The 17,400-nt window shown below is 50.1% G+C and overlaps 2 protein-coding genes across 2 annotated transcripts in view; both read left to right on the plus strand.

The window, feature by feature from the left end:
• Dis3 (exosome complex exonuclease RRP44-like protein Dis3) overlaps positions 1-8,537 on the plus strand; it is a 44,646-nt gene extending 36,109 nt beyond the window's left edge. Inside the window, exon 22 of the mRNA XM_089566331.1 lies at positions 8,418-8,537. Coding sequence (XP_089422457.1) covers positions 8,418-8,516 — 99 coding nt within the window. The 3' untranslated portion in view covers positions 8,517-8,537. The remainder of the gene's footprint in view (positions 1-8,417) is intronic.
• A 3,977-nt stretch (positions 8,538-12,514) lies between these two features.
• LOC149371979 (P protein-like) overlaps positions 12,515-17,400 on the plus strand; it is a 299,148-nt gene continuing 294,262 nt past the window's right edge. The window contains exon 1 of the mRNA XM_089566332.1: positions 12,515-13,178. Within this exon, the coding sequence (XP_089422458.1) occupies positions 12,939-13,178 (240 nt within the window). The 5' untranslated portion in view covers positions 12,515-12,938. The remainder of the gene's footprint in view (positions 13,179-17,400) is intronic.

Raw genomic sequence — 17,400 nt, forward strand, 5'->3', positions numbered from 1 at the left:
CCTCGCCGATTTTTTTATTTATAAATTGGTAGTGTTTACTTGCTCACTGGAGGGGCTACAGTGCTGTGAAATCAAGGCTAATAGCTCTAAGGCTTGCTTTGGGATCTCCGCTGCGCGGAGGCATGTCCTGCTTTACACAGTCGGCTATTTGTCTGGGCCTGGGACGCTGAAGGGACTCGAGCAATGTAGAGCCGAAACGTCACATAAGGTTTGGGCAGAAGGCGAGGCGAGTGCTCCCGGACTTCCTATCCGCCTGAGCTGGGCAGGGCCCCAACAAATTCGGCGTTCGTCTGTTCCCGATTCGCGCGCAGGTGCAGCATAGCTACTTCGAAAGAAAACAACGTTCCGACCAAAGGTCTCATGAGGAGAGAACCGATGTTTCGGGTGCGACTTGGCACCTTCTTCAGGGGTGACTGGGCTAAGATTTAAAAGCACTTTTCTTGTCCCCAACCGGTCGCCCGTGAAGGTGGTGCCAAGTCGGACGCGAAACGTCGGTTCTCTCCTCATGAGGCCTTTGGTCGGAGTGTTCGTCCTAAGTCGCCTCTCGAGCAGACCGCTGTCGAGAGTGGGTGAGCAGGTACGGACAGCACCCTCTAGAGGTGTTGGTGAGGAGGAGGCCTTCGAGAGACCCCAGTGAGTGAAGAATACTTACTGCTGTACCGCACTGAGAAACAACGGACAGCAGCAGCGGCGCATACGTAGAGTAGAAGTGTGATGCGTTATGCCGAATACGAGGGCTGCCCGATAGGTATGCGACAGCTGTCCCTGAGTGACGCGCTGTTGGCAGCGCTTGAGGGCGAAGTCGCCCGGTGCGCTGGAATTTGGGTGCTTGCGTTGAAAGTGGCAAATGTGCAGATTAGTGGCTGTACGACAGGGCGTGAAATGCTCTTAGTTGCGAAGTATTCCCTGTGCCGTATGGAAACAACTGATTGTAAAAGTGAACTCCGGATTTGTAGATGAAGGCCAGGCGTCGTAACCGTCGGCTAGTTTTGTTTCTTTAGAGCGTCAGCTCTGCTGGTCGCGTTTCGAGCCTTCGAGTTCTGCTGATTCCACGGCTGCAGCGCGGCCTCCTCATAGAATTTGTGGAGGGATCAAACGCAATAATAATAACTGCATTGCCATTGTCAATGCCAGTGTGTATTAGGTAACGCTACGCACTCTCTAGAAAAGTGAAATATGTATTTTTTTAAAATAAAAGAATGTATTCGTATGTCTTAAAAATCGTTGCAGACATAATTGATACCAATGCTTCCATGTTTTTGCGTATTTAATAAGTAAAGAAAATGTATGCCGCTGATATCAAAAATGTAAAGGCCATGAAATGAGCAAGTGAGGGCAAATATTTTAATGAATCCTTGTGTTCAAGAACCTTTACATTTTTGTACATATGCAACGGCCAGAGAAAAATCTCAATGGCGATGTCCTTCGTTCCAGTGTACTGCGCAGCAGCAGCTGTTACCGGTCATGTATTGCGAGTAATTGCACCGGAATTTTGGCCGCAACAGCGAGCACATGTAAAACGAGAAGTTCTGCAAAATGTAAGAATAATAAATTGACTGAAGTTCCCGATTTGAAAATCTAAAGCACGACTTTTGAAATCTCAGTGCAGCTTTCACGTCAAAAGTTTATGGGTGGTGGTGGTGGAAAACATTTATTTACAGGTAAACTTCGGGAGGTGAGGTATGAGCTGACCCAAAGGGGGCCAGCCCTCACAAGTACTAGGTGGAGGTCCCTAGTTCGGGACCCCAGTGGCGTCGGCCGCTGCCCGGGCTCGCGCGACCAGGGCCCGTTGGGCCTGCAGGTCAGAGCAGCCGAGCAGGGTCGCCTCCCAGTCCTCCCGGGTTGGGTTGGGGTGAGGGGGGATAGCAGGGTTGGAGGGGCAGGCCCACACCATGTGGTATATGTCCGAAGACTTCTCCGCACAGTGCGGACAGCTGCCAGAGAAAGAAGGGTCAAAGTGTTTGAGCTGCCGGGCACAGCAAAGTATTTGTACGAGGGGGTACCCAGAAGAAACCGAACTAATTTTTTGAATCGGCTCAGCTTCTGTGGTACCGCGTTTTGCCGCTAGGAGTGCATAGAACGAACATTTCAGAGTCAGTAAGCCAAGTGCCGTCGCTGAAGGAGGTCAGACTAGTTTAGGCAGATTTTTGGAGTGACGACTGTTTTCTGTGAGTGTCGTTTTTGCAATGGCTGATTTTCGTGAACAGCGTGCGCCGGTGAAATTCTGATTTTTTCTCGGAAAAAGTGGAACGGAAACTTTTGAAATATTCAGAAAGACGTTCAAGGACGATGCTATGGGGACAACTCAAGTGTTCCTGAATTAAATCCTGAATCAAAGCAACAGTCATGCCAATGGAAAACTTCAAATTCACCTCGCCTCAAGAAAGCTCGTCAGGTGAAACCAAACCTCAAAACAATGCTGATTTGTTTTTTCGACGTGAGACGAGTCGTCCATTCAGAATTTGTTCCGCAGGGTCAGACAGTTAACCAGGCTTTCTGCTTGGATGTTTTGAAAAGATTGGGCAACAGTGTTCGGTGGAAGCGGCCTGATTTGTGGCAGACGGGTGACTGGTTTTTCCACCATGGCAATGCCCCTGCTCACACAGCCCTGTCTCTACGACAAATTCGGACCAAAAATGGCATGACCTCTGTTCCTCAACCCTCATACTCACCCGACCTTGCCACGTGCTACTTTCTTTGTTTCGTAGAATGAAAAGACAGGTGAATGAAAAACGTTTCGCTGATGTTGCTGAGGTGAAGAAAAAAACGACGGAGGGACTGTCAAGCATCACAAAAGATGAATTTAAACAATGTTTTGAAAAATGGAATGAAAGATTCGACAAACGTATCATTGTAAGTGGACAGTACTTCGAAGGATATTGAAGGTCTGTGCTGAAAATGTGAACAAATAAGTTCAAACAAAAATAAGTCCGGTTTCTTTTGGGTACCCCCTCGTATATAGGCGAAGCAGAAGCGGCTCCTCCGCCTTTGAGAGACCTTTACATGGGCGGGGATAAAGACTATGGCCAGATTGATAAAGTAAAGAAATGTCTTTAAACGAGTAAGCTGGAGTGAATTCGAGTTCCTGATCGTCGGGGCCGGAGGGGAATGCCCGGTGAGAGAGCGCGCGGGCGGCGCCGCCAGCTGCCTCATTTCCCTCAATGCCCATGTGAGCAGGAGCCCAAACGATACGCCGGTGAGCGGGGTCCCCGGTATAGACGCTGTTTTGTAGAATGCGGTAGGCTAGATACGGTACCCAGCCCTGCTCGACGTTCCGACATGCCCCTCGCGAGTCGGAAATAATTGTTTTTGAATTGGAATGAGATGCAGCCAAAGCAATGGCGACCTCCCTTATACCCATTAAGTTTTGGAATTGAAATGCGTGGCTCCGTAGACTCCGCGGCGAGCCCGCTTGCCATCGATAGGCCCTTGAAAGTTAGTGCTAGGATGGGGCTCCTTGTGTTACGTGACTCCAGGTGCATGGGCGTAGCCACGAAATCCAACCCGAGTTAGCAATGTTCGCGCCAAAATGTATTTTCTAGTCCGAAAAAGACATTGTAGGTGACCAAATCCAGAATGACTTCCGGCGCCGGTGGTTGTTTTGGTCATCGGTACTTGAGAGTTCGAAAACATTTCGGGGGGGGGGGGGGGGGGGGGACAGAGAAGCCTCCCCCCCCCCCCCCCCCCCCTGGCTACGCTCCTGGTCCGGATTTCAGGGCAGTTTACAAACAAAGGGGGAGTTATACCTGTAGCTGGGCTTGTTGGTGCATGTTTAGGAGAGTTCGCGGCAGCCTGACTCGCCTGGAGGTGAAAAGTTGGCTTAGTGTCCATGGATACATGGAAGCAAAAGTTTTCAAAGCAGTTTTTTTTATTTTATAGTTCACCTATGACGACTTCCCTTCGTGGAAAAGAACCAAGTTCATCCTAGAACAGATTCTGAAAGTATGAAGCGTCATTTCGTAGGCGATGCATTTTGGAAACATACGCGAAACGTGCGCACGGGAGTCTCCCACCGCTGGGGGCACGAGGGGGTTGCGCGACAGCGAAACACATGTAAGCAAATCCACGACCAGACTGGAGTTGGGCAGGCTAGTCCGGCCGTGGGCCTCTGGCAGAACTTACCAAATTATATTTCTCGTTTCAGAGAGCATCAGTGGTGGTTCCTTAGCAGTTGAGTACAGTGGTGAGCAGCCTTGTCTAGAGCGCTCGGGCGGTGCACTTCCTTGCAAACAAATCCAGATTTTGTGGCAGCCTCTAGGGTCCAGCTGCAACGCTTGCACGGAGGTAGCGCCAGATAGCCTCGTAAACAAAGCAGGCACGAAAACTTTGCCCTGTAATGAGGGGCTGCTCTCTAATTTCGGTTTTTGTTACCAAGTGCGCACTGCTCAAGCGCTCTAGACAAGGCTGCTCACCACTGTATACTTTGAAGAAGAGTGTGACAAAGTACGCTTCGTCATTTCGAAGCTATCTTTTTAGAACGCCACGATAAATCTGCGTTGTGACGCTGGACATACCACCAAAGGCGCGCTCTATCCGCTGGGCGTTACCCGAATCGCGCAAGCTTCTCGTGTAGTCTGACATTTCTGCCGCGCAAGCTACATTCCCTCGTAAGTACTGCCGTTTAAACGATAGCAAGGTTTACATCGAAGACAGTCCTCAAACGGCACTATAAATTAACTGCGCATTTTAGCCGAAGACTAACACCGTGATTTCACACCTAGGTGGCGCTGGCGGAAGCCGGCTCCCGAGGCGGCCGGTGGTATCGTCTGCAGCGCCGTCTGCTACAATGTGTGGTTCTCTTTCGTGCGCTTTCCATAGAGTTTGAGCAACGATTTTTCAGCTAATGCTGTCTAGGCTGTCGAGTTTGAGCGACTGTATTGTGAGCAAATGTAGCGTTCGCGGCAGCATCGGACTGTACGAGAAACTTACGTGATTTGGGGAAACACCTATAAGATATAGCGCCTTTTGGGTGCATGTAAGGCTTCACAACACACGTTTATCGTGACATATTAAAAAGATAGCTTCGAAATGGCGTAGCTCGCTTACTCGCACTTTTTTTCAATGCACTCGCCGACTTAGCAAACAGGCGCCTCCATGGGTACTCTGGGAAACGAGAAAAATATTTATGAAAGTTTCAGTGGGCTGCGCTCCCGTTCCCTGCCCCCATTCGGGAATCACCCACACGCGCACTTTAGCGCGGTGTTTAAAAATATATGTCTCCTTCGAAATGACGATTCATACATTCCAAATATGAACCTGGTTGTTTTTCACGAAGGGACGACATCACAGGTGTACTGTGAAATCAGAAAACTGCTTTGAAAACTTCTGCTTCCATGTATTCTTACGGGCGCTAAACCTACTTTTCACCTCCAGTCGTAGAGTTTCTTACTGTACACTAGAGAGAAAGCTGGTGGCTCCTCTCTTCATCCACCATGGACGCCCGAGGCATGCCGGGAAGACAGCACACTGGATTGACATCTAGTGGCTGGTTGACTGTGCTCCGGAGTGGATGTGTGACAGCTTTACATGTGTATACGAGGGGGTACCCAAAAGAAACCGGACTTATTTTTGTTTGAACTTATTTGTTCACATTTTAAGCACAGACCTTCAATCTTCTTCAAAGTATTCCCCACTTGCAATGATACGCTTGTCGAGTCTTTCATTGCATTTTTCAAAACATTGTTTAAATTCATCTTTTGTGATGCTTGACAGTGTCTCCGTCGTTTTTTTCTTCACCTCAGCAACATCAGCGAAACGCTTTCCATTCACCTATTTTTTCATTCTAGGAAACAAAGAAAGTAGAACGGGGCAAGGTCGGGAGAGTATGAGGGTTGAGGAACAGGGCTCATGCCATTTTCGGTTCAAAATTGTCGTAGAGACAGGGCTGTGTGAGCAGGGGCATTGCCATGATGGGAAAACCAGTCACCCGACCGCCACAAATCTGGCCGCTTCCACCGCACACTATTGCACAATCTTTTCAAAACAGCCAAGTAGAAAGCCTGGCAAACTGTCTGACCCTGCGGAACAAATTCTCAATGGACGACTCCTCTCACGTCGAAAAAATCTCTGCCTCTCCCGTAAACGAGAGTACAGTAAGCATGAAATGCTTACGGGCCTAATGTCATCTCGGTGGACACCCGAACCGCACCGTACAGGTAGGGAGGAACGCCACCACCCGTTCAGCGCGATGCCTTGCCATTTGAACGCAAGGTGTTTTGAGGAAAGGAAATGGCGCAGTAATTCTCTGCCATCTCGGTGGACACCCGAACCGCACCGTAATGGAAGGGAGGAACGCCACCACCCGTTCGGCGCGATGCCTTGCCCTTTGAACGCAGCGCTTCTCCCCCGGGCCCCTGTGCGCCTGCGCGGCTTTGCTTCGATGCGCGAAGCCCCTAAGAGATCACGTATATCAACGAAGTGTAACGTGACATTTATGTGCTTTTTGCACGAGTTATTAGAAATCGGAAATTATAATTCCGTGCATTATCAAACCCACAGCTCCACTGATATCTTGATAAACATTGAGAAGGCACTGGCAGCAGTTATTTTTTGTCTCGTTTGGAGACCAACCGGTGCTTGCATGCCGGTCGCGTAGGAGGGCTTACAGAGTCTCGTTAATTCTCGTTAAGTCTCGTACGGTGCCCGGATGTTCTCGTTTCAGAGCCCGGATGACTGGAATTCAGTGCCCGGATGACTGGAATTCAGTGCCCGGATGAGTGGATTTCAATGCCCGGATGAGTGGATTTCAATGCCCGGATGAGTGGATTTCAATGCCCGGATGAGTGGATCTCGGTCTCGGCGTGACGTCACCACACTGCCGACAACGGGGGCTAAAAGCATTTCATGCTTAAAAACAAATCAGCAGTGTTTTGAGGTTTGGTTTCACCTGACGAGCTTTCTTGAGGCGAGGTCAATTTGAAGTTTTCCATTGGCGTGATTGTTGCTTTGATTCAGGATTCGATTCAGGAACACTTGAGTTGTCCCCATAGCATCGTCCTTGTACGTCTTTCTTAATATTTCAAGAGTTTCCGTTCAACTTTTTCCGAGCAAAAATTAGAATTTCACCGGCGCACGCTGTTCACGAAAATCAGCCATGGCAAAAACGACATTCACACAAAACAGTCGTCACTCTAAAACTCTGCCTAAACTAGTCAGACCTCCTTCAACGACGGCACTCGGCTTACTGACTCTGGAATGTTCGTTCTATGCGCTCGTAGTGGCAAAACGCGGTACCACAGAAGCTTTGCCGACCAAAAAATTTAGTCCGGTTTCTTTTGGGTACCCCCTCGTACATATACACATGTAAAGCTGTCATATTGCTTGCTTCATTCGGACTTGGCTGGCAATTAGCGGACACTTTCAGAGGAAGCACTCTTTCTTCGGAGGCCCTAGTTCCTGCCAAAATAAGTTTCTCTCCTCATCCTCCACTAAACCGTCGGTTTCTTTCCTGAGGTTAATGTTTATCGTGGGCGAGTTTGCTTGTTTGCAGTTTTTTTAATCTACTCCTCCCTGAATATTGGGAAGAATAACAACGTCTGTTTACCCATTGCGCTAGCTGGGCGCGCCTTTTCTCTCTGCCGCGTGGCCCAGCCTCCCACACGTTCCTCAGCCGAGAGGGGGAAACCGAGAACGCGGCGGCGACGGCAGCGCGCTGCGCCGACGGTGTCTTCCTCCGGGGCGCATCGCCATGGCTCGGTGTCGTCGATTCAGCTGCGTGCGGCGCCGGTCGTCGTTCATTCACCGGCCGCACTTTGCATGGGCCGGGGCCTGCTTAAGCCGTTCGTCGTCCTTCGGCCCCGGCGTGTTTTTGAGCGAATATTTACGAGAGCTCGTAACGTTTCATCGCCGGGGCCGACGCGGCGCTTGGCTCTGCGCCAGTATTGATTTTCGGTTAGCGCGGACTGGGGAGCGGAGCAGGCCGTATATAAAAGCGGGCGCGCGGCTTTACTTTCCTTTTATTTTCTTTCTCTCTTGTGTTCCAGTGCACATTAGTATTTATTTTTTTCCTGTGTACGGCGGTCGCATGGATGTCGGGATGCTTTTAGTCCGTCGAGGGCCGTTGAAGTACGTTTCGTAATCGGTAAAGCCTCTCTGCTTCGTGACACGCTTTCGTTGGACGCACACTCTAGACTGGACACACTGCGTCATCGAACTTTGCCTCTAGCATTGCCGATTATAAAAATAAATGGGGAAAGTGAACAGAGAGGGTGGGGGGGGGGGGGGGTAATGGAATTTCAATTCGTGCGCACTATCTGCTCCACTCAGGCGCGCTGTGTCGTTTTTTGGTTGCAAACCCTCTCGTGCGCCAGATTGTCGTCGTCGTCTAAGCCGATCACAAAACGCAGGTGATGGTTCTCTTATAAATCCCAGCCGCTCGCTGGATCGATAACCGCTTGCCTCGTTGATTTCCTGCGCAGATTCCGGGAGTGAGCGTCGAGCCAGCGGCATCATCCCGGGACGGAAAGGCTTCCGACGACCCACCGCGCAAGAAGTCCAAGGTTTCCGTCGAATCGTGAGAATAAAGACACGCTGCCTTAGCCTCTGTGTGTGAATCTTTGAGAGCGAAATTCTTTGAATCTTCCAAAAACTGCGTGAAAAAGCGTGTTTAGTACAATAAGATGCGAAAACCGGACACACTGCGCAGACTTACAGTGTAGGCTACGAGTTAGGTAGTCCACACAGTTAACAGTGGCACGGTTGCCCTGGCGCTGTGCTTCAGTTTTGCAACCTTAGTCATCGTGCAAAATTGGCGGTGACCATCAGGACAGGACAGGACAGGAACCGTGCCGTTTCTGATGGTGAGGACTGTCTCACTCTGACTCTAAATCTGCGCTGTCTCGGGTTTTCGCATCACTTCTACTGTCATTTTCCCCCCATATTTCTAGAAGATTCTAATATGTACCGAGGGGCACACCGGAAAGTACAGCCGGCCAAATCTTTAGCTGGCGTGCGTTACGGCCGCTTTTTTTGCGCTCCTGCTCTTTACGACGAAGCAAACTTTCGGAAAGCTCCTTATTAAGCACGGGCTTAGTGAGCCTGTCCTTAGAGTTGATATTTTCGCAAGTTTGCTCTGTCACAAAGGGCAGCAGCACTGAAAACGCGGCCATCGCGCACGCCAGCTAAAGATTTGGCCGGCTGTACTGCGTTAAATTGAACTTCGTGTTGGCGATATGCAAGGCTGGGCCCCAGGAAGAGCAAAATGCAGCTCCAAATATCGCCGACTACTGTTTACCTTTTACAAAGTCACCCAGAAAGCGTTCATTTTAGACCGTCGTGTATTGCAGCACTCAGCGCAGTTCTGACCCGCAGAGCATAAAAATTCATGGCTTGCTTCCGCTGACAGTGAACGGTGAAAATATCCGGATAACCAGAAGCAACCATCCAAAAACTTAAGCTTGAGCTACGTTTTTTGCATTTCGTAAACGGGCGCAACTGTTTGCACATATTCTTTTCGTATCATTGCAGCAGTCGATATCTGTGGGGTAATGTATTGGCTTATTATTTAATGGCTCGCTAGTTGGTTGCGCACACTTAATTATGTTTTCGTCCTTGTAGTGTTCGTGTTTCTACTGCGCTGTAGTCTTAAGAATGTATTGTGACTGAGGATTCGAGTTCGCGGAGTAAACCTGTAGCGGCATAAACATGCAAATGTTTAAATATGTTTTGCCTACAATGAAATAAACTCTTGCTGCTTACCGTCTTCGCAGCTTGAAACATGATTGCCCGCGTAACTGTGTTTCAAACTCGCACCTTCCGTGCGCTTTTTTTCAATCGCCCACCGAGACGCTTTCTGTCCACTGTCCCAGCAGCGGTGCAGCACTTTGCAGCTGTCTGATCTCTGCCGTCTTTCCTTTCATAAAGTTCGTCGTCTTGTATCAGTGGCAGAATTCTTTATCATTTCTTCTTTCACTCCCACCTTCCTCACTTCCCTCATGGCGGTGGTGGTGGTGAAAACATTTATTAGGAAGGGACAGGAGGTATGTTTGGATCAGCCCGTAAGGGACCGATTCTTACAAGCACTAGGTGGAGGTCCTTACTATGGGACCCCAGGCGGTGGCCGCCGCCCGGGCGCGCCCGACTAAGGTTTGTTGGGCCTGTAAGTCGTGGCAATCGAGCAGGGTCGCCTCCCAGTCCTCCGGGGTTGGGTTGGGGATGAGGGGAACAGCCGGGTTGGAGGGACAGGCCCACAGCATGTGATAGGTGTCAGAAGACACCGCACTACAGTTCGGGCAGCTGCCGTTAAAGTAGGGGTCAAAATGTTTTCGTGCTGCCGGGCACAGAGATGTATTGGTGAGAAGGAGGCGCTCATCCGCCTTCAGGCCTTTACACGGGCGAGGGTAAAGGCGATGAATGTCTTGATAGTAGGTTGTAACATCTTTGAAGGTATAGTAACTGTCTCACTACACGATGGACACCACAACTGCGCCCTCACGGCGCGGTTGTGGTGTCCATCGTGTTGTGAGACAGTTACTCCGCCTTTCCTCAAAAACTATTTACAGCTCTTTGAAGCAGTCTGACCTCTGTCCCATTTCTTTTCTTAAAGTTCGTCTTGTGTCAATAGCAGGATGGAGTGGCTCTTTCAGCTACAGAGCCGGAGTGCCCGGGTTCGAACCCGGCCGCGTTTCGATGCAGACGAAACACAAAGGTGCCCGTGTGCTCGGCGATGTCAGCGCACGTGGTGGTGGTGAAAACATTTATTACGAATGAACAGGAGGTATGTTTGGATCAGCCCGTAAGGGACCGATCCTTACAAACACTAGGTGGAGGTCCCTAGTATGGGACCCCAGTGGCGGTTGCCGCCGCCCGGGCGCGCCCGACTAAGGCTTGTTGGGCCTGTAAGTCGCCACTTTTTTGTCTGATGTAAGCGCACGTTAAAGATCCCCTGCTGGTCTTCGTTATTCCGGAGACTTGCACTGCGGCCCCTCTTTCTCTCTTTTATGCGAAGCATACTACTTTAGCTACCACTTCAGCCCTTCACCGTGGTTATGCGCCTCCAAATCACGTGATACATGACGTCACACCACGTGACACGATGACGTCACGACAGTAGAGAAACGGGGGCCCACCTCGCGCCGTCGCTGTGGTTGTGCGCCTCCAAATCACGTGATACATGACGTCACACCACGTGACACGATGACGTCACGACAGTGGAGAAACGGGGGCCCACCTCGCGCCGTCGCTGTGGTTGTGCGCCTCCAAATCACGTGATACATGACGTCACACCACGTGACACGATGACGTCACGACAGTGGAGAAACGGGGGCCCACCTCGCGCCGTCGCTGTGGTTGTGCGCCTCCAAATTACGCGACACGATGATGCTTCGCATTCTCCATGCTTAGCCAAGTTAAGCCTCAGCCATTTTTTATTTCACTCCCACCTTCCTCTCTTTCCTCTCGGCGTGGTTGAGGTTTTCACCAAGAAGTGAGAATTACTGTCATTCATTTCCTTATAATCAATCTTTGGTTCTCGTTTGAAAGTAAAACTGACTAAACTAGGCTACAGCTTAGTTAAAACATTCAGTGAGAGCTGTGGCTTCCTTCAATTTTCTCCTCTTTTTCTTTTTATCTTCTTCTCTCCTTAAAGCTTTGTCTTTTTATCTTATTTATACTCTTCTGTCTATTGGCTTGGCTTCTGTCTTCATTTCTTTCTCTTGGCTCGACGCTTTGCTTTTACGGCGAGAGCCGTTACACGGACTCCACCCCGAATGGTCATGTCGCTGAAGCCCATTACAGTAGCTGTAAAAATCCGGAAGGACCGAATCCTCTCAGCATGGCTTGCCTTGGCTTGCGGATTTCTGCGACTGCTACAAGGGGCGTCAGTTACATATGACCACTCGTGGTGTGGTCCGTACAGCAGCTGCCGCCGTAATAAAGACAAATACTCAACGGAATCTTACGTAACACACTGCCTGATCACGGTGAATACAAACATGTTTTTATTCGGGTATACCCACTCCAGCGAAAAGAAGCTGGCCTGTGACATGTCATCACGAGATCATGCCACCTCCGTCAGCGTATTCGTCGCTTTTTATTGTTTTCGGCGCGTCGGGTAAGTAGGTAACGATCACGTACTTGTGCGATTAATTGGCTTATTGTTTCTCTCTGATAAGTTCAGCTTGACATAATCGCCGTGCGCTAGACATCCCCTGCACGGCGGCCAGTGCCTCGGTGACGTGAGAACAAAGAAGGATCATATCGTGTGGGTTGGCTTGCGGAACATCTGCTGAAAGATAACACAAACCGTTATCCTCTGTAAGTCAGTGCTGCTGCCTTCCCGAGGCATTCGACTAGATGTTGTAAGCCGCAGCGAAAAAAATCAACCATCCAGCGCTGCGCACCTCAGAATCAAACTCGACTTCTTCGTTGATTGGGAGGGGGAGGGGAGCGTCGCAGACGATATTGTACGACGTGCTTGAAAGAAGACACAGCATGTTTGCACTTACCCCAGCCTGCTCAGTGGGTCGTTTTGCCGTACAACCATGCTGCCGCCTTGAGTTGCAACCGCTTACAGCATTGCTCATCGCGATAGATCTCTCCGCGTCGCCGTTTTACCTTTCCCGGCGTCACGTGTTCCCTATCGTCTCCTCGGTGTGCTTAGGGAGTGCTCCGTGCTCTGCTTCAAAAAAAGGCGCGGACGCCGGCCCCGCGACTCGGACCGCGTCGCTGGCACGCGGAGGGGAGGGGAGTGCGCTGATTATCGCCGATACCGTCAACACAATGGCGGCGGCCGGCCGGCAGTCGGGGACAAAAAAACATTTGTCCGAGTAGAAACAAGGGACTGCAGTTATCGGCCTGCAAGTCAGTCGCGGGGCCGCTTTCCACACAGAGAGGCACAGAGCATCTGCGGATGCGCGAAGAGCTTGTCGAACAGCTGAAGCACGGTGATCAGTGAGCGACCATGATGTGGTGGGCGTGTTGGTGACGGTGCTATAGGGACGATGGAGCTGAGCGACCGTACCGAGAGCTGCCGCCTCGCCGTGCCGGACGAGACGAGTCCGCTGCTGGCGTTCCCGACGCCGGCGACCCGTCCGCGCCGGTGCTCGTCGCTGGGCAGCCGGGATGACGCTCCCGAGGTGGACATCGTTGCCGATGCCGAAGAGAAACCCGTCTCGTCGCGCCAGCTGTGGCTGGGCCGCGTCAAGACCACCACCCTCAGCCTCGTAGTCGTGTTCGCCGTGGTGAGTGGTCGCTGTACCCTACGGTTGAAAGAAAAAATGCGTTATTTAGCTCCGAACAGCTCCGGAGAACGTAGCTGTATAGCTTATAGCGTGTAGCTCCGGTTTCCCTCATTAGCGTAGGCCTCCGCAAATGGAAGGCTCGCGCCGATACTGCGTATTAATTACCGTCTGGCGGCAATTTCGCCTCGACATCGGCTCACCGTAAGCGGCTCTCTAATTGAATGTTCGAGGACCGGGAAACGTAGCACGTCAGTCGCTGTTCGAGAATACTGTGTTCAACGATGTTTTGCGAACCTGCCGTGCATTAGTTTCTTCGGTACAGGTATCCCAAAAGCTTACCAGACCACGGGTGCCGGGAATGCAGTTTTGGTATGCGAGTCCAAAGTGTATGACATGTGAGCAACGCTTACCGGGGATTTGATGGCGATGCCGATGCATGGCGAGCGTGAATTCCTGTTTATCGTTCGGTGTTCTCTGTTAAGGCGCGTTTAGCGCATCTATCTATCGCGTCTACATTCACGGCGTGCCTTGCTTTTGCATTGCACCACTACCAGCTTCAAAGGGTACGCGCTAGCGTTCAGTTTCGATGCGAGCGGTTTCGCGTCGCTGGACGTTTTACGGCGGTCTTAGCTTTGCGTCGCTACCGCTTAGATCCATGTCCTCTGCTCTCTAACTCGTGGCTCAGCCACGCGTTAAACATTGCTGCGCTCTGCGTGTCTATAGCACGGTCTTCGTGTAGAGGTATTTACAACATATCCATGCTGCTCCAGGTCAGAACGTGTGCAACAACTCGCGCATAGAGTAACATGGGATCCTTACCTTCAAGAAGCCACGGGCAGCGCAACAGGTTGACTGCACTTTTGCATGCGGGAAGCGGAGGGTTCGATCTCGTATGCCACCGGGTACCTACCGGTGATCCAATGGGTACTGCTTTCCCCTGGCTTGGTGCTCGGATTCTTTAAGATGAAATGCATGGGATGGGTGTTTGGCACCACTTCGAGTAGACGAAAAACACCTTGTGCCATGGCCGTCACAGATGCCTATGCCCCATAAAAATTCTTCCTCGTCATCATCATAATAATCATCATCACGTTGTCTGCACTAATACTTCAGCGGTTAGCAGGAAGGAACTGATTGTAACTTTTCTGTGCTCTTTTTTATTCCTTGGAGAGCCGTACGTTGCGCCTGAAGTCGCCTTGCACAGGGTTAGATCGAACACACTGCCGCCCGTACAAGGAGCGGGTGTTTGACCCTTAGATAATGGAACTCTGCAGCGGTTCTCGCCGCGCGCCTCTACTTGAGCCCGTGTCAGACGCTGAGCTCAGGTAAAATACGAGTCAAAAAATCGCTTCGGCCGCTACTTTGGCGGCTCCGTTTCTCCGCACATTTGCAGCTACCTGCATGGGGGTTTTTCTTAGCGCTATACAAATGCATAACGTGCATAATCTGTGAGAGACACACTTGTTGTTATCGCCGGTGGGGGCTATCGGGACAGGAGTCGCAGAGAGTAGGAAGTGGGCGCAAACGACTGCTGTTTGTCTCTGACCTATAATCGCACTTCTCTTCTGTGTTTCTGCGATCTGCCCTACCATCCGCCTACATCTTCGAGCACGTTTGCCTGTAGTTGACTTCGGTAATGTTTCCTCAAGAATAGTGCGCAGTACAAAACGGATTTTCCTGTGATAAATTTTTTGGATGCACAGCATGAACTGTTGGGCGAGTTGGACGGCTTTCTGGAGGTTGAAGGCTCAGTAGCTTTCAACCTTCCGCGCAGCTGCGCCACCACTCGGTTCTACATCATCCTGCAGTTCTATTTGCTGCCGTGGGTGACATTTCATTGTGGTTCCAATGGTTTCGTGTTAAACTTTGTATTCGGGTTCGTGCGATTAAAGTTTTTTTCTTCATCTTCATCGGGTGTATTAAGTGTGGTGGACCGCTTTCAACATTTCTTCCTTTCCACGTGAAAAGCGCTTGCGCTGAACTTAAGCATATTTTTCGGTATAAAGAACATTTATCGTTACACACGATATGTGGAAGAAGCAATTTTGCTTGACACAAGCAGTCATAGGTAACTCAAATACGACTGCACTGTTTTTTCTACATTAGAGCCTTTAAGTCCCAGTGTTCGCATTAGGAATCGTTCATATTTGCGAAATATTTTGGTGCTCGTAATTATGCTTTGCCGAAAGAATTTGTCTTCAAGGAGTGACGTGAGGCCTTTTTGTACCCTTCTACATGGTTAGAGAAAAACGAAAATCATTTGCTTTCTTCTGAATGGCGCAAGGGAAGAATTGGTGTCAGCAGATGGCGACAGCAAAGCGTACGCAGTTTCTATATCCCCTTCCTACCTAATAGCATATGTCGGTCAGATGAAAGGTCGGTAACATATGCTGTAAATGTCAGAACTACTGCAAAAAAAAAGTGGGACTTTCTTGCTCAATTCAATTGTGATGTCCTCTAAATTTGGTGACTCTACGTTGAATCACTGGGCCTGCAATGGTTAAAGCTTGGCTTCGTATGTATGTCGTGTGGTCTTTCACATAATGATTGTGATTGTGAAGGAGGGAACAGTGCCCGTGTCTGCGTAGGCAGTAGGAACTGCTGAAGGGACCCATTAGCGCTGTCACGTAGTACCCTTAAAGGCGGAGCTTAAATGCCCCCCCTTCCCCCCCCCCCCCCCCAAAAAAAAATGTCGATGATGGCGAAATTCTAGAGGCCCGTGTACTGTATGATTTGACATCACGTTAAAGAACTCCAGGTGGTCGAAATTTCCGGAGCCCTTCACTACGGTCTCCCTCATAGCCTTAGTCGCATTGGGACGTTAAACACCCATAAACAAACTAAACAAACAAATTTGTGTAGACTTTTTTTATGCGAAGCATACTACTTTAGCTACCACTTCAGCCCTTCACCGTGGTTATGCGCCTCCAAATCACGTGATACATGACGTCACACCACGTGACACGATGACGTCACGACAGTAGAGAAACGCGGGCCCAACTCGCGCCGTCGCTGTGATTGTGCGCCTCCAAATCACGTGATACGTGACGTCACACCACGTGACACGATGACGTCATGACTGTGGAGAAACGGCCGGGGGCCCACCTCGCGCCGTCGCTGTGGTTGTGCGCCTCCAAATCACGTGATACATGACGTCACACCACGTGACACGAGACGTCACGACAGTGGAGAAACGGGGGCCCACCTCGCGCCGTCGCTGTGGTTGTGCTCCTCCAAATTACGCGACACGATGATGCTTCGCATTCTCCAGGCTTAACCAAGTTAAGCCTCAGCCTTTTTTTGTCTTCTCTCGCTTGTAACAGTTCCGTTTTCGGTGGGAGTGGTCTCTTTGTGATTAGAACGTAGAACGCTATCGACATATATGACACCGTAGTGAAGGGCTTCGGTTAAATTTAGACCACGTTGAGAAGCTCAGGCGGTGAGAATTTATCCGCATCCCTCTACTGTACAGCGCCTTTTTTCTCGCTTCCTTTTTTCACTCCCCCTTTCCTCCGTTCTCTCACCGCATGGTAGAGTCGTCCACCGTGAAGTGAGATAGCTACTGAGTCTTTATTTTCCTCAGACCAATTTTAATTTTATTTTCCCTGTCGTCTAATGGGATCAGCATTCATCGATGTCTACGCCGCATTTCTTGCAAAAGCGCCGATCGCTCCCAAGGCAGAGACTGACGACCGAGCGCGATTTTTAGTGGGAGGGCGCAAGCCACTGTGGAGCGGTACTGCGCACATACTCGTTCGCTAATATAGGAGTCGCGTAGAAGGTACACAACCGCTGCCACTCTGCGATCGCAGCGATGCACACTTATCGTTGCTCTTAGTACTTAGCTCAACCTTACCGAATCCTAAAGAGAATTCGAAGCATGTATTGGCAAATATATTCATTAATTATAGCTCGTTATTCAACGTAACTCCTTACTCAGTTAAGGTACATGTTGGTGTTATATATTTTATGTTTCTGTAAAGCCCTGAATCAAATATATGCCGTATGCCATCCCGTAACGGCGACATGTATGCCGCTCCTAAACTCAATATGTTTTGCAGTAGCCATTTCCCAATGAGTTCAACTTCCACGCATGTTATCTTAGATTTCTGCTCCGCCTCGCTCCCTGCTGTCGCTTTTGGAGTTTGTGCATAGATGTAGCTGTCGGAGATAACAGTATGGTACCCCTAGGCAGCTATTTCGCTAGTTCTCTCAGTATCTC

This window comes from Amblyomma mixtum, chromosome 1 (assembly GCF_055824585.1).
Source record: "Amblyomma mixtum isolate Tamu chromosome 1, ASM5582458v1, whole genome shotgun sequence".
Lineage (NCBI taxonomy): Eukaryota > Metazoa > Arthropoda > Arachnida > Ixodida > Ixodidae > Amblyomma > Amblyomma mixtum.